At 39.4% G+C, this 25657-nt stretch overlaps 1 protein-coding gene across 4 annotated transcripts in view; it reads right to left on the reverse strand.

The window, feature by feature from the left end:
• LOC134534897 (aquaporin-like) overlaps positions 1-25657 on the reverse strand; it is a 59227-nt gene that overhangs the window by 25878 nt on the left and 7692 nt on the right. For 2 of the 4 annotated variants that reach the window (XM_063373575.1, XM_063373574.1), the window contains exons 1-2: positions 14791-14950; positions 4296-4504 (exon numbers count right to left, since the gene is read on the reverse strand). In XM_063373575.1, the coding sequence (XP_063229645.1) occupies positions 4296-4504; positions 14791-14896 (315 nt within the window). In that variant the 5' untranslated portion in view covers positions 14897-14950. Of the gene's footprint in view, positions 1-4295; positions 4505-14790; positions 14951-25657 lie in introns of those variants that run through there. The other 2 variants (XM_063373576.1, XM_063373577.1) reach the window with 2 other exon arrangements.

Below are 25657 nucleotides of genomic sequence, written 5' to 3' on the forward strand. Positions count from 1 at the left end.
GGTGCATTCTTAGTTTGAAATGCCGTGAATTTACTGTAAATACCATCAGCGAGAGATGACAACTCTGTGCTAATAAATCTAAGCTTCAACAAGAATATTCTTATCTCAGGACAAAGTTCAATTACACAACTTAAAGCGTTCGGATCGGGGTATCAAGGCCACGACCGTAAAGAATGACCCCAATATCCCAATGCACATGATAATCTCTGCATAGCAGCTAACCATTTGCCAAGTTTCACTACATAAATATAAGGCAAATAATGACCGTCAGAGCCTACCCTTGCACGTTTACAGCTCAGTAGTACGTTTTGGTTCCTCAAGAGCGCAGGGTTCAGGGTTGTAGTGCTGGTGCCGGGTCAATGACCTATTGCTTTGACGTCAAAGGCCATATTGGATGACCGTGACCTTGACCTAGAACCTTTAACTTTCAAAATTAGCCAAATTAGCCAAAATCGCCAAAATTAGCCAAAAAAAATTGCCAAAATGTCAATTTTTTTTTTGGGAAACAATCCCGCCAAAAATTCTCAAAAAATTCCACAATTCAAAAATTAGGATTTCGAAAAACCTCCAAATTCCTTTTTGCCTTAGAAAGATCACAATGTCCTAAAAACGGCTTAAGCATCCATGTGTAAAGCCTCCGATAAGCCATTTCTAGGAATAAGGATACCATGACTGCAATCTTGGATTATGACGTCAACGTTGCAATCACCGTTTAGGCTGCCATCTTTAATATTTATATTCATTATCTGATTTTAATGAAAAAAAATTATAAAAAAATAAATAATCGAATTTAATAAATTAAAAAATATATATATACATGGAGCTTGGAGTCCTCGGTTCGAACCCGGCGGGATCAAAAATTTAAAAAAAAATGACGTCATGTCCTTCCTCCACTGTAGCCGCCGGCAGACTGACCTCCCACCACTTATGTCAAGGTATATATATCGTCATCTAGTATGACGTCATGTCCGCCATCTTGAAAATCCATAATTCTTATGTTATAAAACCAGGAGAAATTTAAAAAATTATAAAAAATGTATTAATTAAAATTTCATAAAATATTACTTAAAAACGCCGTTGCACATATCGTTACGGTCAACATATTTGACTATATAATGTTGCATGTTTCGTTACGCCCGCCATCTTGGTTGAGTACGTTGTCATCGTTACACTTTTCGTTACGACCGCCATATTGGATTCTATTAATGTTGCATTTTTCTTTACGGCCGCCATCTTGGAAATCCACAATTTTAATGCTAGAAATTCCGAAAAATATTCCAAAAAATATTTTAAAAATTGCCTACTTAAAATGTTTAGCTACTTAAACGATTTTCTCCTCGGTTCGATTCCCGGCGAGAGTAAACGACTGATCCTTCCTCCACAGAAGACACCTACAGACTGACCTACCACCACCAATAACAAGTTATATGTCGTCAGCTGGTATGACGTCATGTCCGCCATCTTGTCTTTATCCGCTGGACATCTTGTTTTCGTCTGATAGAGTGTGCTGATGCCACGTTAGTACAATTTTCTGTTCACCATACCTATGACCTCGACTGTCGGCATTGAACTTTGACCTTAACCTTAAACTTTGACCTTGAACTTTGACCTTGACCTTGAAATTTGACCTGAACTACCTGCAGAAAATCTCTTCCACTCGATTGGAACAACCATCGATTTGACTTTTCAATCATGTTTTCGTCGTTTGAATTATTAATATTATGTAATTTTACGATCGTCCACCGATTTTCAGCACAATCGATACGGTTATTTAAAAGTAATGTTGAATTTTGAAATACGTTTTTGTACGAACAATGGTGTTTTACAGTTACACATAATAATTCAAGTTACACCCGAGATCTTTTGCACAATGTTTTAAAAAATATTGTAACACATTATAAATAAGTTTGGTGTATTTGGGATACGTATTTGTTATAAAATCGTATTATAAAAACTAAAAAATATTATTCCCCTACAGTGCTGTTATCTACGGCGACGGACGCGAACCGAATGAATCGCGCTATCTATCAACTTCCGCGGCAACCAGGCACTAGTTAATACATATTTTCCTTTGTTTATCGTGAGGGGCGTTATTATTAATGAATTATAAATAAAATTTCGTGCCCGGGGCCACAATTGCATATCATTTTGAGCACTGGAAGACATAAAAACGTAAAATATTCTCGACGAATTTTAATCTCGGCCCCAGCGCACCACGAGCGCCTGGGTTGGAGATTAGAGCCGAAATTTTTCTTAAACTTACTAATACTTATTTTACTAACTGCAAGGACATTTTTATTAAATTTTACGTTTAATTTCACGACGAACAAACTTCATCGTTAAATGTGTAATTGCGAAAAAGCGTAAAACATTCTCGACGATCTTGAAGTTAAATAGCAAACTTGTATAAAAGTTATAGTTAAAATAATCTCTTCGTTAAAGTAATAAACATATTTGAATTAATGAGTGCAATTAAAAGTAAATTTATCAATTAAATTGTAGATTTCATTTCACTCCTCCTTTGTATCCATACAAAATAGTGATAATTCAGTAAAAATGATTCAATTTTGTTCATAAAAGTATGCAATCATTTCATCAATGTTTTGTTATGACGTTGTCATGTTAAACTATCGTCCGTAAACCGACATTACAGACAACAAATTTTTTTTACAAATACGTTTTAACTTCTTGCAAATCCACGAAAAATCAAATAGAAGGTGTTATTAATTAAATGCATGCACAAAATATCGCATTAGGTTTATTTTTTAAAATACCTACCCCTTTTAAGTCAAGGAGACGTCTATGAAAGCATCCTACCAAGGTTGACCAGCACCTCGTACACAATATGGATAAGGCCTAGTACACACGGAGCGTGTTGAGAAGGCGGACACATAACTCGCTATGGAGAGTCCGGTTTCGCGTCAAATCAAACATCAATATGACCAGCCTCCTCTGTGGTAGCAGGTATGTTCTGAACAGTCCTACTGGACACTGTAGGTATACATTGACTGACGAGTTAGGTTGGGGAATCTGGAGACCGCGGTTTTAGACTCGGCATTGAGCGGTAACGCGCGTTAGCATGTGTTACGCTTTCATCCAAGCCTAGATATTTCACAAACGCATGTTAGCTCTTAACGCGTGTTACAAAAGCTTCACGTGCCCTAGGCCTAAGCGTCGTGGCCAACGTATATGAGGGTTCCGGGTAAAATAAGGAGAAATGTGGGGGAAAATTATTTTTCGAATTCAGAATAATTTACTGAGATACGTTGTGGCTGGTTCATCCTGGTTGTCACGGAATAAACCTCAAGAGTTGTGTGTGGAATGACTTGGCTGACGACGGGAAGTTAAGGGGCCTGCCTCGTCAGGAGTTTATGTGTGTTGGTGAGGCGGGTTGATAAGCGCGATGCTCGCTGGTGCTTCTAGCGCGGTATCGCCTCTAAACGCAAGGCTCTGAACTGGTGCGCAGTCTTCTCGCCGTCACAGGATAACTGTGAAATTTGAGCGGTGACCGTAAAATTATATGGCGGAGAACTGAAGATAAAGGTGTAGTGCAAGTCCCTTAATTACTTTCAAGAATCTGTACCGGTTGTTTAACGCCTTAAAATTACTTTGAAAACATGCATTTTAGCCATTTTTAACTATTCTGAAAATACAGTTAAAAACCTAATCCAAAATCAAAATTACTTTTCGGCCTTCAGCGAACTCATAAATGCTTTTCGAAAGTAGACCCCACTCGGTTATATTAAGTAGTTAACAAATCACGTTGTTTTTCCCGAAGCTCTGCGCACCGTGTGTGTGCCCGGGTAGGCCTTCCCAGGCACACACACGGTGCGCAGAGCTTCAGGAAAAACAACGCGATTTCAAAACTACCCAAGATATCCCGGTGGGGGTCTGCTTACGAAAAGCATTTAAGAGTTCGCTGAGGCCCGAAAAGTACTTTTAATTTTGGATCAAGTTTTTAAACTGCATTTCTAGAAGAGTTAAAATGACCAAAACGCATGTTTTCAGAGTAATATTTAGGCGTAAAACCACCAGTACAGATTCTTGAAAGCACTTAAGGGACTTGCATTACACCTTTATCTTCATTCCTCGACCATATAATGTTACGGTCACCGCTGAAATTTCACAGTTATCCTGTGACGACGAGAAGACTGCGCGTCAATTTAGAGCTGTGCGCTTAGAGGCGATACCGCGCTAGAAATACCATCGAGCGTCGCGCTTATCATCCCGCCTCACTAACACACATACACCCCTGACGAGGCGGGGGCCTTAAGCAGTAGTTTGTCTGGGCTCACCTGTATGATGATGCCGACGACGAGGCCGAACGTGAGGGCGACCTGCAGGTGCGGCGGGGGGGACTCCGACAGGCCGCCCACGCCGCCCATGCAGCCCAGGAAGAGCAGCAGCGCCGTGCCCATCAGCTCGGCCAGGCCTTTGCGCGCCACGACCCACCGGCCGTCGCCGGAGAAGGCCGACATGTCCAGCACTCCCGCCTGGTCGCCTGCTGCGGGCACACCATGGGGGGTAGGGGGCTCAGGGCCGGTGCAAGGTAAATTGGCGCCCTAGGCGAAAAACCTTAATGCGACCCCCCCCCCCCCCCCCACACCCGCCGGACACCCCAAAAAAAATTTCCTTGCCTCAAAATACATCACGTAAGCCTAAAATTTTGTCAACAATCAAATGTAAGCAGGCTTGTGTTTTTTTTTTTACTTATTACAAATCATAAACAGGTCACCGTGGACTTTAAATAATTACTTATATCAATATAAACATTCCAAACTGTTACAAAAATCAATTTTCATCTAGTTTTAATAATCGTTAAACATATGATATGAGCTGTTATGTGTCGTGCTGCGCCGCCCCCAGCTACTTGGCGTCCTAGGCGGTCGCCTGGTTCACCTGTACGGACGCGCCGGCCCTGGGTAGGCTCACATGCCGAGGAGCAGGGCAGGCCACGAAGGAAGGGAAGCCTATGATGTACATTCTATAATATTGCACAGACCCGAACAAGCCCGAATATCTACCTTCGGCCAACGTCGGCATTAAAATGATCTGACAGTATTTTTTAAATGTAGCTATACTAACCTAACATAACCACACCATCCACAATTTTGTAAAGTAATAAACAAAAAAACTGACGAAGTTGGCCGAAGGTATATATTCGGGCTTGTTCGGGTCTGTGCAATACAGAATGTACATCATAGGCTCTTCACGAAGGAAACAAGTCTGGGAGTGGGTGTGTTGAGGCAGACAATTACGACATGCGGAAGAAAGGCAGGCCATGGACGTAACAAGTCGGGGAGAGGGTGTGTGGAAAACGACATATACAACTTGCGGGAGAAAGGCAGGCCATGGAGGAAACAAGTCTGGGAGTGTGTGAAAACCGACATTTACAACTTGCGGAAGAAAGGCAGGCCATGAAGGTAACAAGTCGGGGAGAGGGTGTGTGGAAAACGACATATACAACTTGCGGGAGAAAGGCAGGCCATGGAGGAAACAAGTCTGGGAGTGTGTGAAAACCGACATTTACAACTTTCGGAAGAAAGGTAGGCCATGGAGGAAACAAGTCTGGGAGTGTGTGAAAACCGACATTTACAACTTGCGGAAGAAAGGCAGGCCATGGAGGTAACAAGTCGGGGAGAGGATGTGTGGAAACCGACATTTAAAACACACGGAAGAAGTATTATGGGCATTACTATTACATTAAAATATGCTTTTTCCTTCGTCGCAGTTGGTGAGATAATTTTTTTTTACAATATCTCAAAATAGTTTATTAAGTAAGCAAATAAAAAATAAAAAAATTAATTCGATAGCATTTTGCACTCGTAAATTTAAATGAGCGCAATTATTGCTGTGAATTATCTCGATGAAGTAATAATTATATGTAATGTAATTTATACCATTAAAAACCTCCATTCAATCAGACCCCATTTTTATTAAATTATTTTTGAAGTAATACTTCTTTAGGTGTTAATTGTACATGCACACGAAAACAACTGTACTACTAAAAATATACATTTAAAAAGTGTTAAAAACTGTTTAAATCGAGGTGCAGTCTTTCAGTTACGTCTCCTTAGAAGTAAAAATTAAATATTCTCAAATGATGCTCTTGATGAAATACAACAATTTTTTTTTAATTTAACACAATTTTCATTAAAAAAAATTTCTTTCCAAAATACAGAGTTCCAGATACAGTAAAAAAATCATTACACTATGAAGTTCTGTCTAAAACTTATGTACTCTGTGGCGTGTATCAGAGCACACTGATACAAGCACAGCGCTGACGTCAGGACTAATGCATCGGAAAGAGAAAGTAAACGCCCACTAAAATGCACACTGCAAACTTATGATGAGACACACTATAGGTCATGCCAAATAAGTTCAATTTTTGATGCTGAACAGATGCACGCGTGTCACTGTTTACATCAGCCGATTTCGACAGTTCCGTCCGCGCTTTGTCGATGCTGGAACCAAGCTCGGAAGACAAGAGCCGCCTCTAGCATCAAAGGTATCGAGAAGGAGGGGGGGGGGGGGAACAGGTCTTGTTTACTTATTTAAGGAACGTAAAACTTTCTCCGTACGTGCCGATAGCCTGTGGCAGGACAGCAACCCACGACCCTAGGGTTACGCCTAGTGGTGAGACGCAGACATAATTCCAGTCCGACAATCCCGATTTCCGTCTCCCATTCCTTTCCAAAACCACTCCACGCCACGAAAAAAAAAAAAAAAAAAAAAGCAATTCTCTAACGGTTCATTTCCCCTGCATGCCATGGACGACACCTTCCTCAATGTTTCTGATTTTTTTCTTTCGTTTTTAGTTGCCCGCGTTGCCGTTGCTGATGATCTTGATATCAACGGTAGGTAAAACAACTAAAATAATCTAGCAATCCGTCAAAGTGATTGTAGGCAGGTAGTCACGATTGAAAGCTATCTCGAGTGGTATTTGATAGTAATATGTAATATGCTGTCGTTTCAGCTGAGTAACGCTATCAACGGCTGATAGGAACGCAAAGACAAATTAGGTTGTCACCGAAAAGATTGAATGTGTTTAACGTAGATAAAAAAAGATCTGAATTCTGAGATATAAAAAAAAGTGACTCAAGCATTCGTTAAATTATTTCAGTGGTACAAATCTGAGAAAAGTTAAGTCTTTGTTAAAAGTACTCGTATATCATCTATATGGCTAGGCACTACGTGTTTGTCTGTTTAGTATAGTTTAACTCACAATATATTTTTCCAATCCTGGAATCTTCTTCATTAAGGGAATCATTCAAAGAACAAATAAATGCATAATAAATAATGACTTAATTATAAATAAATAGTATGGTAAATACATTTATTTTATTTTCAAACGATAAGTTACTTGGTGATCCATATTCTCAGAAAATTCGTAAAATCATACTCCACAAATGTCCACGAACCGATTAATCATCCAAGAAACGAAAGAACCGAAAGTTACTCAGAGAAAGGTAGAAGTACGACAACGCCTTGGTATTTTCGGAGCGAAGCTTACGCATTACGAAAGAAAACTTTCCACGAGACCAGTGTCCGGTGTGTCTCGGTCGAGTGGAAAATTACACGGGATAAGAATAGCGGTCTGAACTCCTGACCTAAAAAGGGGCGGCGCTTGACGAGGGGGGAGGAGACATTACGCTGGCCGTAACGCTTATAGGCTCTTTCTCACACACAGGTTTGGTTATTTCATGTTTATTGTTTAAAGACTTTCCCTGTGAATTTACCACGATAGCTCTCTTACGTTTCGTCTGAAATTTTCCCAACAGATATTTACTGATCTCATTAAACAGTTGTGAAAATTCACTATATTAACATCATACAGCTCGAATATAAAAATTAGTACATATGTTTGTGAGAAAATTTACGACAGGATGACAATACTTTAATTAATAGCAATGACAGGAAAATAAAATAGCCTTTTCATCTTTGGAGTCCGAGTCTTATAAGCGGAAAATGCGGATTTTCTGCGCTTTAAGACTATATAATATATAAAATTTAACAAAACAAAATGTTATTTTTATCACATGTATACATTATGTTTAATTTGTTTTCTTACGTTTTGTCGACAGCGAGGCAATTAAACGCGGAGACATACGTACAATGTATTCAGATAATCGTGAAATGCCTTAGAGTGATTGCGGAAAAACATTAAAACCGAACCGAACCATGATTCGAACCCAGGTATCTCCTGAAAGCGAGCCCGTTGTTTTACCTCCGCGTTTGTTAGTTCAGCAAAAATTAATAATAATTTAAAAAAAAATGGGTGCGTGTACTTATGTACGCGCGTGAGAAGTTATACTTCTTTGGCATCATTAAAAATAGTTTTTAATTACATGCAAATAATTAATTACAATAAAATAATAAAAGGTCTGGAAAAAAGATAGTTAACTCAAAGGCAAATTTTCATGCCAGTCCTAGCATATACTGACAGCATAAAATCACGTGGTATACAGTTTTGATGTAGATTTCGTCATAAATATATTTAGGTCGCTCAAAACTATAGAAACCTGATTTTTTTCCAGAGCTTTTGGGAGAAAAAGTAATTTCAATTGATTTAAGAATGATCTACCAAAAATAAAGACGAAAGTTTCAATCGAATGATTATTACAAAACTTTATACCGCATGACATCATACTTTCTGCACAAGCTAGGACTAACATAGAGATTCGCCTCTAAGTTACTAAACATCATTTTATAAGGACTTGTTTGGTACAATTTTTTTTAAAAACATTAATTAAACATAGATATTTTGAGAACTTTTATATTAAATCATGTGAGGAAACACAAATTATTACAAACAAAATTATTTACGGTACAACCCCTTTAAAGTCCAACAGAGGTGCGTTTCCGACGCGAAGACTGAGCTCCGGTTGTGCGCCCGGCGCGTAGAGGCGAATAGGCGCACGATTGGAAATACGGCGTCGCCCTTAGCGACGGCAAGGTGGGGGGCGTGGCGCCGCGCAGGCCGCTGAGTGGTCGACCTTGGCATTCCGAGACGTGGTCGCTGGAAAATCTCCAGAAGCGGGAGAGTGCGAGCACTAGCGCTCCTAGCGCACACGCGCTCACACGAGGAGCACTTGAGTGTTTACCGTTGGTAACACTCCCCCCCCCTCTCTCCCCAAACCCCCCCCCCTCCGCCGCTTCACAAACGGGTGACAATGCCCGGTGACAAAGGAGAGCTTCTCGCTTCTTCAAACGCTCTCAGAATGTAGTCAAGTGTTTTTCTTTCACGAAAATGATTTAAAAATCGATATTACGCAAAAGTGGTTCAACACTGAAATATTTTTAAATAGCGTTTTTTTTTTAAATATATACTTATGTACAAGTCACCAGCATTTGTCTTACAAAATATTAAAAATACTCCATACCCATAAACTATTGTTACGAGTGGGGCAAACGGGTTCGTAAGGATAGCCCAATTAATTTTACATTTTTATTTGCCACTATTATTTGCACTATTAGTTAAATCACCACACTTAATGTGTATGTTGACAAATCACCAGATATCTGTCAAGTCCACAGTTCGAACTCCTCGCTGGAGCTAGTGCTCGACAGTGGTTCGCGCCCTTACCTCGCGCCACTCGGTCGCAATCGCACGGTCCCGTCTCTCCATGTGTTTGCGCCGCTCAACAGAGCTCGCACTTACATTCGACTCGCCCGTTGCGAGCTCCCGCGGAGGCCGGCGTCGGCGCTTTTATACCCGTTCGCCATCTTTCTGGAACCTACTGGAGTGGTTGGTTGGGTGGTTGGCCGACCCGACGCCCGAAGCGTCCAGAAGAGCGACGCACTGCTCGCGCCACTCCAAGCGGTGGACTCTGTAAACCCGCGGGATCACCAGGCCGCGCTAAGGGATAGATAACAGCGTCGAGGGGGGAGGGGGGTGAGGCCCGGCCGCCCTTATCCCCCGTATACATGGCGGAACGCATCGTGGCTCTGCTTCCCAGGTTATAACACTATCATATGGGCACCACGTGACGGCGAGCGATGTCCTTGCATCTGGGCGACATCCGGAATTCGACTTGGATCATCGACGTCTTTCACGTCGATGGTAGTTGGACGTGTCCCGACGGTCCCAACGACATCAGTAATGTTTATTTATTTATTTTAAAATTAAATTTGACTTCTTACCTGATATATGTCTCACACCATGAAAAAAACTCATCATCCATATGTTTATTTAAGCTATATATATATATATACACACACACTCACAACTACACATACATACACACACACACACACACACACACAAAGCTAAAGTACCCGACGTTGCCCGGACTTAACACTTCAAGAAGAGGCTTATTTTAGTGGGAAAACGACAGTCTTTTTGAAACTATTTTATTTATCATTTTATTAAGATCCGAACGTGGATAAGCAATAACAATTCAAAAGCCATTGTGGGAATGAAAATAGTGTACAAAAATAGAGCGGTGACGGAATGCAAGATATGTGGGAGATAGGACCACCCCTAGAAAAAACCCAAACGCCAAAGTATCCCGTGTTGCAAAAATCAGAAGGGGAGGAGGGAATCTGTGCAGAAAACCAGAACCCAGGATTGTCATGGTAGGGGTGGTGGTGGGGACCTTAGTGATCCGACATCTACCCCGCCCCAATGGCCAATGAGAGAAGTGCTTTGCCAAAGGGAGATAAGATGAGACAAGGGCTGACTGAACATTGGCCGCTTTTTAATGTGTCAACATCCGCCCAAGAGCGATTCCTTGTAAAAATGTTATCGTTGAGTGACTCCGCTTGTAATCTGTATGTAACGGACGATATTGCCGCATTAATTTTTTTTTAATCTTCGTTGTCAGTATCTTTACTTAAATGATAACTTTTAACAGCTACGTATTTGAAACCTGCATCGATAGGTGTTCGTTTATTTTTACTTTCTTTTTAATGACGTCGAACCCCTGACAACATACAAAAAAACCGAACGAAAGCTTACTAGATACAAGCGGATTGTAATGTTAAACTCACGAATTTACTAAAGGGTCTGGAGAAAGAATATACAGCATTTAGATTTATATATACTAGATTTATGTATACATGTATATATGTATATATGTATATATGTATATATGAGTGAACCTCTGGTTTAGTAAAAAAAAATATTGCAAACATTTTTCTGCTTACATTTAGTTGCACTCCAAACGTCAAACTTGCTTTCTCAGCATTATGCAATAATTCTATTAAATGCATATTCATTATTTTTGTTGCTTGTGTAACGCTTGCTTTTTTTTATCCGGCGTTTTTTCAAGTTAATTATTTTAGATCATCAACTGGAATGATGTAATATAATGTATCATATTCAAATGTCGTAATTTAATTTAATTTAAAACAATTGCACATGTTGTCAAATTCCAGCGAGAGAGAGAAAGAGCGAGAGATAGAAATCGGTTGTGGCAACAGTGGAAGTTTTATTCAAAGGTCTTTAAAACAGGAATAGGTACGTATGTTTACAAAACTTGTCAGGATCGTGAGAGTGAAGCGAGTGCACGAAAGACCTAGATCACAATTAATCTGCATTGAAATAAATAACTTACTCTCAAAGAAAAAAATTGCATTGTTGTTGTAAACATCCATGAAACAAGTAACAATGGGACAGAGATATCCATTTCGGCACAGCCTACATGCGTATGCAAATTTCGAAATGTTCTGGAAACTTCTGTAATATTTTAAAAACTTAATGTACATAAAACACCATATATGTTCTCCAATATTCCAAAATGATCAATTAAACATTTTATCATATTCCATGTAGATAAAATGTTTCGAATGTTTTTAACTCTTTGAACACAGCATTGAATAGTTTAGATCGAATTTAATATTTTACCTACCAAGGTAATTATGAATTTTTGGACCTTCAAACACTATTTTTCATCTCTTGCACTAATACGTGGTAATATAACATTTTTCTTTGGACAGGGTTTTAAATAGTTTTAAGATTGTTTAAAACTAATTCTAACGAATTTGATAGCAAGGAAGAATTGGATTGTTTTTATTTCAACCCCTGTTTACGGTAATAATTTGTCTTATAAAAATTGTTCGAGCCAAAGGTTCTAAATAATATTTAAGATTTTCAAATAAATTGCAACGGATTTGATAGTATCCCTACTACTACTTATTGTTTTTTTTTTTTTTTCAAATCTTGTTTCCACCCCTTGTACACTACTGAATCAGTTCTTACTTATTTTATCACTTTCTTACATTTACCTTTAGTTTGAAATGTCCGACACATGTTAAAATCTGCAGTCCTAGCTTACGTTTTCTTTATATTACATAAATAAGTATGTACATAATTATTTTCAGTAGTTTTATTTTGAAATTTTTATAATATTACAGCTAGAAGGTATGATTTATTATATATATTCTAAATCATATAAAAAAAATACTTAAAATAGAAACATAAAAAAAATTTATGTATAACTAAAACCAGAAAGTTTTGAAAGATTGAAACTGTTAGTTTATATAAATGAAAGTTAATTTTCCTTGAAGGAAGTATCGTTCGTGGCAATTAAATTTTTACGTTTATTTAGTCAATTGAAGCGATAGGCAGGCAAGGTTGCATGAGGCCAATAACAAAAAAACAAAAAACAATCGAAATCCAGCAACAACGCTCAGCAGAGCTTGCTTGTGATAAGTAGGTGTATCTATATCCCCACGGTTCGCCGATGTACATATTACATGACGCTTACCCCGTCAACGTGCGGATCATCACGGGAAAAATCACGTGTTCTACACATCTGTGTACAGGTGCCACCAAAAGTTTACGACCATTACAAAACGTAACATAATTATATTTATTTCTCAAGTCAGGGTAGAAATTGTTGCATGATAAGTTTTTTTTCTACCAAGAGTTTGTAACCGAAGCATTATTCACCTTAAATCTTCGTATAGAGCATATTTTACGAGCGCGTCAGCTGTCGGAGATCTGCTAATGGAGGTCAACCGTGTATAGTCCGTTCGAAAAAGGAAACAAAAATGGGACCGGTGTGTCGCAACCCAGAGGTCACAGTCCGGTCATGTGTCCTTGGCCCGTGCCAGCCGAGATTATCTTCTTGGCTGTGTTTCTCTCGAGTGCTGGTGCTAGGCGGAGCGACGGAAAGGGACGCTGTAAGTTTGCGTTGAAGACTTCGCGTGCCCTACGCCATCCAGCACGCCATTAAATCAGTTTCAAAAAAATATATATATTTCGGCAATATTTTTTTTAATTTGCAATTTAACACCATTATTTTTTCATGCGTGAAATCTTAAGGCACTCGGCACGTGTGGGCGTTTTGGTGGGAGTGATTTCGTGGACGGAACGGAAGTCACACTGAAAGAAAGGTTGGTTTGCCTCAACAAAATATTTGTTTATATATGGCGAAATAAATATATTTTGTTAATTCAAACAAATATTTTGAAGTAGGAAAGATTCTGTTGACCCAATAAAATGATTTTGTCAACTCAAATGTATATTTGGTCAGGTGTAACAAATCATTTTTGTTACTTACCGAGTTTGGTTAAGCTAACAAAATATTTTGTTCCACCAAGTAAATATTTGTTTTGCCATATATAAACAAATATTTGTTTTATTCAAACAAACCTTTTTCTCTGTGCGAGTTGGAACGGAAATGTGTTACAAAACCAAAATGTGATGCCATCTGCGGACGGACGGCCTGAAACTTTGGTTCACGCGCGCGCCCGCCACAGATGGCAGCACCGCGATGTGACTTCCGTTCCACCCACGGATTTACTATGTACTCCTACCAAAAAATGTCTCGTGTACCGAGAGCTCGGATGTTACACCATTCCGCTCGGAGGCCTCGCACGTGACATTTAAGGCCCGTCTACAATAGCAATGTCCTAAACTGTGTCCGAAGGACACTCGTCGCTGATTGGTCCACGTGACCCTCTGACGTCATGCGTCAAGTGGGCGAAGGTCCGGACCTACCTGGTCAAAAGACATTCGTCAATTTGAACCTTTTTGTCCCAACCTGTGTACTTCGGACACGGAAAAAGAACAGAACACTCACGATATTTGAATTTCCGGTTACCCGTTTAAAAACGCGGTGTTTGTTTTTGTTATTGAAGGAAACGGAAGGTGTTGTAAGCCACTTTGTCTTACTGAATAAATATATAGGTAGTATTGAACTCCCAAAACTTTCATAAGTTCAATCTCAAACTACAAAAGCATCAAAACGATAAAATAAAAAAAAAAACATTCGGTTTGAAACACATTTACTGCGCCCTGGTTACAACTTTAGAAATCAATAAAAATTGGGACATCGGACATCGCAATTATTGCGGACAGGGCAGTTTTCCGGTGAGACAATGTGACGTCACTCACATTCGGATGAGGTCACGGACCACGCACAGGTTCGGACTATTGTGTAGACGACGGGCGGCTCTTGGGAAGAACGTGGCACGCGACCCAGGGTTTGGTGAGGGGGGGGGGGCAGGGCTGGTGCAAGGTAAATCATCACGTAAGCCTAAGATTTTGTTAATAATCAAATGTAAGCAGGCGTGTGTTTTGTTTTTACTTTTTTTTACTAATTACAAATCATAAACAGGTCACCGTGGACTTTAAATAATTACTTATATCAATATAAGCATTCCAAACTGTTACCAAAAATCCATTTTCATCTAGTTTCAATAATCGTTAAAACATATGATATGAGGTGTTGTGTGTCTTGCTGCGCCGCCCCCAGCTACTTGGCGCCCTGGGCGGTTGCCTGGTTCGCCTGTATGGACGCGCCGGCCCTGGGGGGGGGGGGGGAAGGTGAGATCCCTTACCTTCGCCCGCAGGCACGAGCCCCACGCGCGAGGCGGAGGAGTTGAACAGCAGCAGCGCCTGCTGGCGTCGAGGAGACGAGCCCACGACCCGCGGGTAGGCGCCCATGTCGTCGGACTGGCGGCTCTCTCTCTCTGTCTGTCTGTCCCTCTCACGGACCGAGCGAGAGTGTCGGCGACACACCTCCCACCCCGCCTCCTGGACGGACCGGTGTTTCACCTGGCACGCTGCCGACGCGCCGAACCTCCCAGGAGGAGGGGGGTGGTCCACCGGGCGGCTGCCATAGGCTCCCGCGAGAGGCGAGCCCCCGCGTTCCCGCCGACGCCCTCCAAGGACGGCCGAGATTCCGGTTCTCCGAGCAGGTCCCACTTACACTCGGGTCTCTCTCTCTTTTCTTTTTTTTAATAACTACCGGCTTTTTTTTTTAAACTTAAAATGCTGGCTCCATTCCATATGCATACGATCCCAGATTTCACATTTCGATTCTCACAGCTTGATCTCACACGTCATTATACTTTTTTTTACGTTTTTTATTATTTATTTTATTTAAGGGCTATTTATAATAAAAAATTTTACTCCGTGACTCACTTGTTTTTTTTTTGTTTGTCCTACCACAAAAAAAAAACTTCTCAACAGATAGTGTAATCTCGTGGGTGCAAAAAAAGTCTTCGTAACTATCATCACTTGCGCGACTCTTCCTTTCACACCCGTAATACCTATCACTACGCTAAGCTGAACATCGGTTTGAAAATATTTGTGGCAGAACGACAAAAAAAAACAGTTAGAGTTGGAAGTGTTAAAAATTTACGGAAATAGCTCTTCACTCACTAATGAAAGTGACGAGAAAATAATTAAAATAAATATTCGACATGGCGTGTGAGATCCCTGCCTTTAAGTCTGAGGTTCGATTCTGCGGTTAAGAATCGGATTCCATTAGATTCCATATTGTTCAAGACGAAGCTTGTTAAACTCTTCTTTTAACCATGTACTTTGATACAATTGTTTTTTAATGTTACGGATGTAATTATAGATTTGTATTATTTATTTACAATTTGAAACATATTCTAGTTGCTCACTTAATTCAGTCTTTAATTGAAAAAAAATCCTTCGGTTAAGAATGCATCGGTAAAGATCACATCCTCACTGTTCGTAAGCAACATTAGTAGAAAGAACACGATTAGTTTTAGAATGTACTTCCTGATCGTAAACCCAATAAAGAGTTTTACTCTTTTCGCAGTTGTCTCAGTTGATTTCTTTCTACTGTGCGGTTCATAATGTGGATGAAAAAAACACCAAATTTCTCGAAACTGTGCGTCAAAAAAAAATAAAGGAAAGAAAGTAAATCGAGGAAGCACAGTGGAAAAGTGATACCGGAGGATTTCCTACAGAGAAGCTCATCCGTGCATGGACTTCCCACCCTCCGGTTAATCTCTTCTCCTTTTCAATTTCACACCTCTTCCAAACATAACCTCCCCTCCTACCCATCCCCCCCCCCCCCCCCCAGGACCCACCCGGCTTACGGCGTGGATGGAATTTCATCGACTGGCGAAGGATTTTCTTTCAGGCGTTCACGACAGCCCTAACTCTATCACGTCACTCTGGAAACTCGATCAGCGAAAACAAGCCTGGAAGTTTTTCCGAACTCTTCTGGTGGAAAATAATACGAAAAGTGAAGACATGTGTGTTTCTAAACCCGTTTTCGGTGCCTTTACAAGCGTCGTAGTTACATGTACAGTTACTCCGTCACCAATTTTGGTTACCAAACCTCTCATGTTGGTAATACTATCCCTATCATATTTTAGCTGGATTCAAAATATCCCCCCCCCCCCCATATCAGCGCTACTAAAACATGTAACATGTTACGTGTTTCTTAAACGTCAATGTTGTTTCTTGAGCGGCACGTTTAATAATTTATGCAGAATTTACGTATACAAGGCGATGATGAAAAACAAACTGACATGCCTACATTAACCCCAAATTTTTTTTACGATTATCAACAATAAACGACCAGCACGTTTACAGAAAGAAACTGTTAATATTCCAAACATGATATTAATGTTCGAGCTTTGTCAGTGCCGATCGGCGACTCTCTCAGTTATACAAGTTACTCGGAAAAACTGCTAGGATATACTAGATATACTACACAATCCTCTACACGCTCGGAAAATTGTCGCCTGTTCATTGGCCGTTTATTTTTGAGGCACGTCAAGTAGGAAAATTGTGATTCGATGATTATTTCTTCCGTCTATGGTTTCCCACAAGCACTGAGACCTCAGGATTAGCTGCGAGTCAATGCAGCAGAATCAGCACAAGGGTGTAAGTTTTTTTTTTTTTAGTTTCGGCTCATTGCGAAATGTTCCCGCTAATTTTTTTTTCATTTTTCCTAGCGATGAACATTGGCAGCGGCGTAAGGTGTCGGTCACCGCTTTTGAAATTCACCGCAGTTGTAGGAAAGCCTACAGTTTGCCTAAATTCGTCTGACGCGAGGGGCAGCAGATGGAAAGGGGGCGAAAGTTCCCGGTGGTTGTGCGAAGAAAGATTTTCCGAAAAAAAAAAAAAAAAAAGAAACTGCCGGAGTCAGTAAACATCCGAGTATATTGGCTACCTGGAGTAGACCCCCGGGTAAATACAGGTCTACGCACAGCTTCACCGCACCCGAGCTTCACTCGTTGATTCTCGTCCCTGAAGATTCCTGCTGCACGGCAGAGCCAGACGTCGACGCACGCACTGCCGCTGGGTCGAAAGACAAGATAGTCTGTCGAACATCCCAATGCGAGCGCCGCCAGTTTTTTTTCGAAAAGTGGGGATCTTTCGGTGTCGGCAGACGTCCGCGTTTGTGCGGCCAGAACGCCTCGCGGGGAAGAAATTGTCTAAAGCCTCGCTGCAAGGGAGCCGCCAGCCGATGGCTTGGCGGGGGGGTGGCAAGTTGTGGGAAAAGTATGTATTTTTTGACGTGACAACGTCTAATAAATCGATGAACGCCGGCTGCACGCACGAAAAAGTGTCCCGTTACGCTCATTGTACGCTTGCGCCGCATCTATCTCTCTTCCACTCGATTGGAACAACCATCGATTTGACTTTTTCGAGGCACATTAAACTTGAAACACTCCCATTCGTTTCCTACTTTTCCTATCATCGTCCTATCCTTAACAGAATAACACAGATTGGAAGAAGTTAAATAGCAAACATGTATAAAAGTTATAGTTAAAATAATCTCTTCGCTAAATTAATAAACATATTTGAATTAATGAGTGCAAATAAAAGTAAATTTATCAATTAAATTGTAGATTTAATTTCACTCCTTCTTTGTATCCATACAAAGTAGTGATAATTCAATAAAAATGATTCAATTTTATTCATAAAAGTTTGCAATCATTTCATCAATGTTTTGTTATGGCGTTGTCACGTTAAACTATCGTCCGTAAACCGACTTTACAGACAACCAATTTTTTTTGCATTTGGCTAAACTTTTTTAAATCTCTAGAACTCTAAGGGGGGGGGGGGGCAACAGCCCATCTACCCCCCCTCCCCCTGGCGACGCTCTTGCCTCGTGAAGCACAGCCATACTCAAGAACGAGAGCGTAGGCAATCCAAACTATACTATAATATTATAAATTCGAAAGACTGTTTGTCAGTTTCTTGATTTGTACTTTCAACGGATCAACATTATTATTTTTTGCATAGATATAGTTTAAGGGCTACTTTTTATTCCGGTTCCTGTGGAATATATCTGGAGCTTTGCATCCATGGTAACGGGCTTTTGCATTGTTGATACTTTCTGCGTATCCAATGGCAACGGCCATTGCACCGGTTGCTTGCAGTTCGGTTTGAAATTGGATATGTCGAATAGTTTATATTTCTACTCAATTTTGACTTTGTTTTTGCTACTACGTTTGTTGAGTGTTTTAATGCCTCGGAAAAATTCCGCCGAAAGCAGAATTTGATTATTCTTTTTTGGTGCTTTCTTTGTTTCCATGGCAACGACCTTTTTTCAACTACAGTGGCGTACTCACAAGGAAAGGTGTGTGTAATTGGAAGCCTTCTTTTCACAGACCAAAACCCGAAGTTCCCCGAAGTTCATGCTTTTTTTCCGTATCTTTAATGTAGCTATCCTAACCAAATCAACCGTCCACAATGTTTTAAAGTATTTATAATGTAGCTAAACCAACCTAATTGACCATTAGTATCCTTTTATCAACACCGCCATATTTATTTACAATGAACAAAAAAAAAACCCAAGATGCACGATCGGGCGTTTGGCTCTCTCGTCTGTGAAAAGAAGGATTTCCGTGTGTAATGATCTGTGCGGGTGTGTCCTGCCCGCAGACTGCCGTAGCGAAGCACGGGTATCCACGCTAGTGTATGTATGTATGTATGTATGCATGTATAAGCTGAAGTACCCGGCAGAACACGCTCGCACAGCTCATTGCACAGGCCCCTCCTCGTGGGTGCGCCACTGCTACACCTCGAGTGAAAAAAATTAATCAATCAAACACTGAAATATCCATGGCCAGGCGATAAAGAAAGCATAAAAAAATGCAATAGCCGTTGCTAGGAAACGAGAAAAATAAGCATAAAAAAATTGCAATTGCGAAATTTCTTCATCGAGAAGCATCAAAATTCTGCTTCCTCTTCTGTTTTTTTTTTATGTCGAAATCTCATGTAGACATTGACCTATCTTGTTTCGAAGATCAGGTGCGCAAAATTTCATCGATATCGGAGAAAAACTTTAGATATGTATAAGAAACAAACAAGCTGAAACTCTATTATATATATAGACACGCACATGTACATAGAAGAACAGTTTCATTTGTTTGTTTATAATAAAAATCTACAGTTTCACACCTATCTTGATGAAATATTGCGCACTTGACCTTCAAAACACGAGGAAGGTCACGGTCTACATGATTTTTCATGAAAACCAACCCTTGAAGCAGAAATTAGATACTTCCTGATGAAATTTCGCTATTGTATTGTTGATTCATCAATCGTTTCCTGGTAACAGCTATTGCATTGTTGATGCTTTCTTCATTGCCTGGCATCGTCCATTGTTTTTTTTATATAATTTTTTCCCCTCTCTCCAGGCCCTGCAGTGGCGTAATGAGGAGGGGCATGTTGTGAGAGTGTTTTGTCCGCAGACTGTCTTAGCGAAGCATGGGTACTTAAACTGGTTTATACTTATGTAAATATTGGTTCCATATTTAACCTTTTAGAACTCGAATCTCCATACAGACATCATAATTTAATCCTTCCAAAGAATAAACATGATATTCACATGACAAATCAAAAGAAATACAGCGCTTCCATTGAGATAGAATTTTGAATAATATTAAAATTAACGAAAATACAAAAAAAACTAAAACAAAAATACAATAGAGTGACAGTGGGAATAAAATCCTTTACATTTAGACCATTACCAACTTTTTATCCCGATATCCCTAATTTTGTGTTTGTTGTTTCCATATATACCAGCTCGATGTCGATGAGATGCCAAAAAAAATTTGAGAGTGTCTTTCAGTACTTTCCAGATTCCAGAGATGTGTAACATATAACCTCGGTAACGAGAAAATTCATGCGTATTCGTGTTGCAAATACAATAAATATATACGCAAATCGTGTGCAAATTGTGTTTTAAACTACATTTCTCGGCGCGAATCGCTCTTAGTTTCCGCGCCAGCCGCTAGAATTCGTTGCCGGAGCAGCTACGTCGACTATCGAATCATTCGATTTGCAGAACAAAATTGTAAACTATATAATGAAACGGCTCTGATAAAAGCGAAAAAGACATGAAAAAAATACTAAACCCCTGATTTGGACCTGGTTTTCAACAAGGAATTTTATTAAAATACTGCCCGTCTTGTTAAAATTCATCAAGCAGATAATACAATAATGTTTTCCTTTGTCTTTATGAACTTTGGTTCGCGCCATCCGCCACAGATGGCAGCACCGTGCTTACACATTTCCGTTCCATTCGCGAAATTACTCCCACCAAATGCCGTATACCGAGAGCTAAGATGTTACACAACCAAAATAAAAAGCCTTTAACTTTGGCCAAAATCGGGATTATTTAACTATAATTTCACATTTATTTTGAAGACGTTTAACACCGGGGTAGTCACTTGGCGACCTAGCGTTTTTAAATTAGGACGTGGATTTTTTTCCTGCTCAAAACAACGTACTGAAAAGTTCAGCAGACGTTTCTGTTACGGCCGCTGAGAGGCGAGAATACTGTGACGAAGCGAGAATACGTTTATCCAAAGGCTGGGCGTGGTCGAACCTGCTGCAAATTTTCCACAGCGCATGGCAATTAACATTGCCGTCGACCTCGCTGGCGACGTAGCGAAAATCGGCATGCGAGTCACGTTTTTTCTTTACTCCGGTCAGCCGTGTACTGCGCAGCGTTCGTAAACATGATTCACGGAACGCAGAACAGCTGCAGGTATGTTCTGTGCCAAGTAACCTGTCTCAAAATTGGACAGTTCTAACAAGTTTTTTTCCCGGTAGGTGTTACCCATTAGCCAAAGCCAGGGGCGCAACAACTAAATTTTCAAAGGGGTGGAGGGGGGGGGGGCAATATACTTTTTTATAAAGAATCATTGAAGCGCGGGGTTCGGTGGTCCTCCTCCTGGAAAATTTGTATTTCAAGGTGGAAAATGGTGCTATTTAAGCAGTTTTATTATCTAAAAATTGATTACACAGCTAGTGGAAATAACATATTTTTTATACCTTGTGTATGTTAAAGAGAAAAAAAGTTCAATGAAACAAGCACCTACATGCTTCCTAAATAACTTGATAAAAGTGTTTAAAAAATTAAAAGTATGTACAGTAAACAACATACTAATATTTAAATTTTAATATACTCATCAAATATACAAAATGGAAAGTTCAAAACTCAAATGCAAACGTTAGAGCCATCTTTCTTGTTAGAATGTTCATTTCAATTTGGGCAACAAGAAACAGTTCAAGCATTCACAATTTACTTTAGTTGTTTAGTTATACCAAAACTAGACTTTGCCAAACAGTTGCACACGATAGTTATTTCTATTTACAAACTCTGACATAAGACCCTTGGTGTCAATTGTATCCACCATTTCCTGATAACAATTTAAAATACACAAATGGTTTAATCGCTCTTGAGACATTGTAGTTCGCAAATAATTATTCAGTCTCCGAAGCATTGAAAATGATCGTTCAGCAGTTGCAAATGTGACAGGAATAACCATAATTATGGTTTTTCAGACATAAACACAACATATCACTTCACTCTTTTCTTAACATTTTTCCAACGGCCGCGCCAGTTTTAAATCCGTGTCAGTATTATCACTCGGCACTGCATCACATGATGACTCGTCACTTTCAGTTTCAGAGTCGCTGTCGTCACCACCCAAGTTAACAATAATACTGTCTATCACGTCCGGAATATTTGTAGACTAACGAAATTATTCATCCGACTTGTACAGCACTTTCTTTGCCCCGGTTTGCCCCCACTTCAAGGTTTCAGAAGGGGGGGGGGGGGGGCAAAATACCCTGGCCCCCCCCACCCCTGTTGTTGCGACCCTGGAAAGCAACGCACGATGTTCGTATATGGACACTGACCACAACACATGCAACTGTTCGACGAACACAACATTGGCAGAACGATACGCAGTCCATTGGCACTCAAAGTCGATACAAGTTGTGTGGCACAAACTATACATTACCGAAAGGGCAGGCGTGGGTTTGTGGTGTACAGTGAACGAAAAAAAAAAATTCTTGTTATGTAATTGCATTCACGGGACTAATAAATAATTCACGCAGGAATGCCACCTGGTTATTCTGGAAACACAATAGCGCAACGGAAGCGAAGCAAAAAGGACGCGAGGCCAGGCAGAAAAATATCATTTGGAACCACCAACAAAAAACAGCTATGTATAAAACGTTTCGGGCCATTAGATATGCATAACAAGTTCTTCTGATCGAGATGTGTTAAAGAATCATAATATTTAAAGTAAATTTATGCTCATTAAGGAAAAAAATACTGTGCGTGAACATATTTCGAAGATAAATTAAGTAAACGAAACAGTTAAGAAAGTTTTAATACATAATAATAATACAAATTACCCAATCAAACAGTTATTCTAAAAACATAATTATGACACCCGTTGGAAATAAAAAAAATATATATATATTTCTAGTCGAATTGCTTGCGAACTTTGTCGCACTGACGTCACACTAGTTTCGAATAGGACGGTCACTTGTTTCGAAATACCATTATTCTAATTCCATGCCCTTTGAAGCAGAATTGTGTTACTACTTGATGTAATTTTGTAATCATCATGTTCAAAAAATAAATAAAATAAATAGGGAAATTACAGGTTACAACTTATTTCAGATTTAAACAATTAAAAAATAATCCCCCTTCCCCCATTTCCAACCTTTAAAACTTCAGGTACCAGGGCCGATTTCATATATATTCCCTGTGGCCGCCAGTATTTTTTAATTTCTAAATTTAAATTTTAAATTTTTGCATCCTATGTATAAACTTGAAACTTATTTAAATATCAGTAATTTTATATTGATTTTTCGAAGAAAACGTCCTTGTAGTTGGAGCTTAAAATTTTACCTGTTGCCAACAATATAGAAAGTATTTATACTGAGGGTCTGAATTATTAAAAAAAAAAAAAATCAATACTTACGTGGTTTTAGAACCACCACAAAGTTTGTCGCTGTTTTGAAAAGTTCCTGTTGAAATAAATATGGGCGAAACCCATTTTTACCATACTTTTTTATATTACGTGTGAGTCGCGGCCAAAGTTTGTGGATCGAATTCAGAAAATCGTTCTCTCCAACGATATTTTAGGTAGATTTCGAAGAAATACTATCTATTTCTGCCGTTACCATGGTGCGCTTTTCGGGAAATATTTATATAATTTTTCGTTTCATGGTCCATAGACCCCAAAACCATCATCAACTCAAAAGTGTGTATGTATGTGTATGTATATATATATGTACATATGTGTGTGTGTGTGTAGATATATATAATGCTGCAATATTTCACTAAGGGATATAAATGGGGAAGGTTAAAAAAATAAAAGAATCGCTCTAACTCCCATGATATGGAAAATACCACATCCATTTGAACATTTTATAACTAGTAGAAGTAATACCAAAAAGTTTTTGTCTGAATAAATTTTTGATACAACCAAACATAATTGCAAGGGATTGGGGGAAAAAAAAACAAGGGTTGGAGGACGAAAAAAAAATCACAGCTCCCTACGTAGGCACAACACAATATGTACGTACAATATGTTTGTTAATCTTATAATTTTTATCTGAAACTTTTGTCTGAAACTATTTTTGATCAGACGAACCATTGCCGCAAGGGGTTGAGAAAAAAATTGGGTATAATTTTAAAAAAATAAATAAATAAATAACTCTCGTAGTACCTACAAGGCGGGAGAAGCCCGCCACGTAAACGAAACATCAAGAAGGAGGAGTGGATTTAAGGTCGCAGGCAGACCTGGCGGCCACGTCGTGACGTCACGAGGCGTACACGTCGGCGCGCGCTCCGAGATAAAACACGGGGCCATCTGTGCAAACCGCCATCTGCGTCACGGCGCCGCCTCCCGCGAGGCGTACCAACCTTTAGTTTCCGCGCGCCACGCTGTAAAACACTGGAAAAAAAAAAACCTCTTGCAAGTCATCTCGATAAAGTCGCGTAACTGCTAACCTCGGTAACGGGAAAATTAATGTCTCCCACATGTTGCGAACAGCATTTTTAAAACGGAACTCGGATACGAAATGTAACGCAGAATTCTTTTTAAAAAAATGACGACCGTGATCAATATACGCAAATTGTATTTTTAACTACATTTCTGGACGCGAATCACACGTAGTTTCTACACCCGCCGCTAGAACTCGCTGCCGGAGCAGATACGTCGACTATCGAATCATTCGATTTGCAGAGAGAAAATTTTTTAAACCTACATATTAAAACGGCTGCGATAAAAGCGAAAAAGACTTGAAAAAAACTTATACTTTAAAAAAACTTAAAAAAAAACTGATTTTATGATTGAATGAACCAAAAATTAAAAACTAAAATTTAAATTTTTTTTTGTCCAACAGCCGAATAATGTACCATAACTCTGCATAACTAAAAGCGTGGAGTGCTGCTCTCTTCTTTCATTTTCGTAATGACTATATTATACTATTACTAATACTATAATACTATATACTATATACTAATTTTAATTTCATTATTTTTATTAAGTAATTTTCGTAATGGCTATATCCTAAAATTTTCGTATTGACTACATCCTACAATAAGTGAACACAGCTGAACACAGGGTGAAGGGGAACTGTTTAGAGATCAGATGTAGTTAGTAATTGTCTTCTTAATTTGAATGTCAAGTGTGCAAAATAATTTATATCACTTTCAGATCCCGACAGACGTTCTGTCAGTTTATAGTTATTTACCTGGTCTGTATGTAATCTAGACTCTATAAAGGAATATAGAAAAAAAAACTGAAAAAAAAGGGCTTAGGCCTACTAATATTGAAAAGATTCTATTATCTAGCTAATGCTCAGCATGCATTGCAATGCCTCATTCAGTTTTGTTTTGTAATATGTTTGAAGTAGTTACACATATACAAATAATCTATCCATGTCTCTAAATATATATTTATCTCTATCTACATATATTATAGTCCTATATATCTATGTATCTCTCTATCTGTATTTATCTCTTTATATCTACATATATACCTCACATTATCTCTATGTATTCTATATGAGGGTACTGATTGCTTCGTTGTTAATATCACACGGGTGTTTTTTACTTGTATGGGAAAATTAAGAATGATAAGGCATTTAGTGCGTGGCAACTTCTAG

Source organism: Bacillus rossius, chromosome 8 (genome assembly GCF_032445375.1).
Source record: "Bacillus rossius redtenbacheri isolate Brsri chromosome 8, Brsri_v3, whole genome shotgun sequence".
NCBI classification, from domain to species: Eukaryota; Metazoa; Arthropoda; class Insecta; order Phasmatodea; family Bacillidae; genus Bacillus; species Bacillus rossius.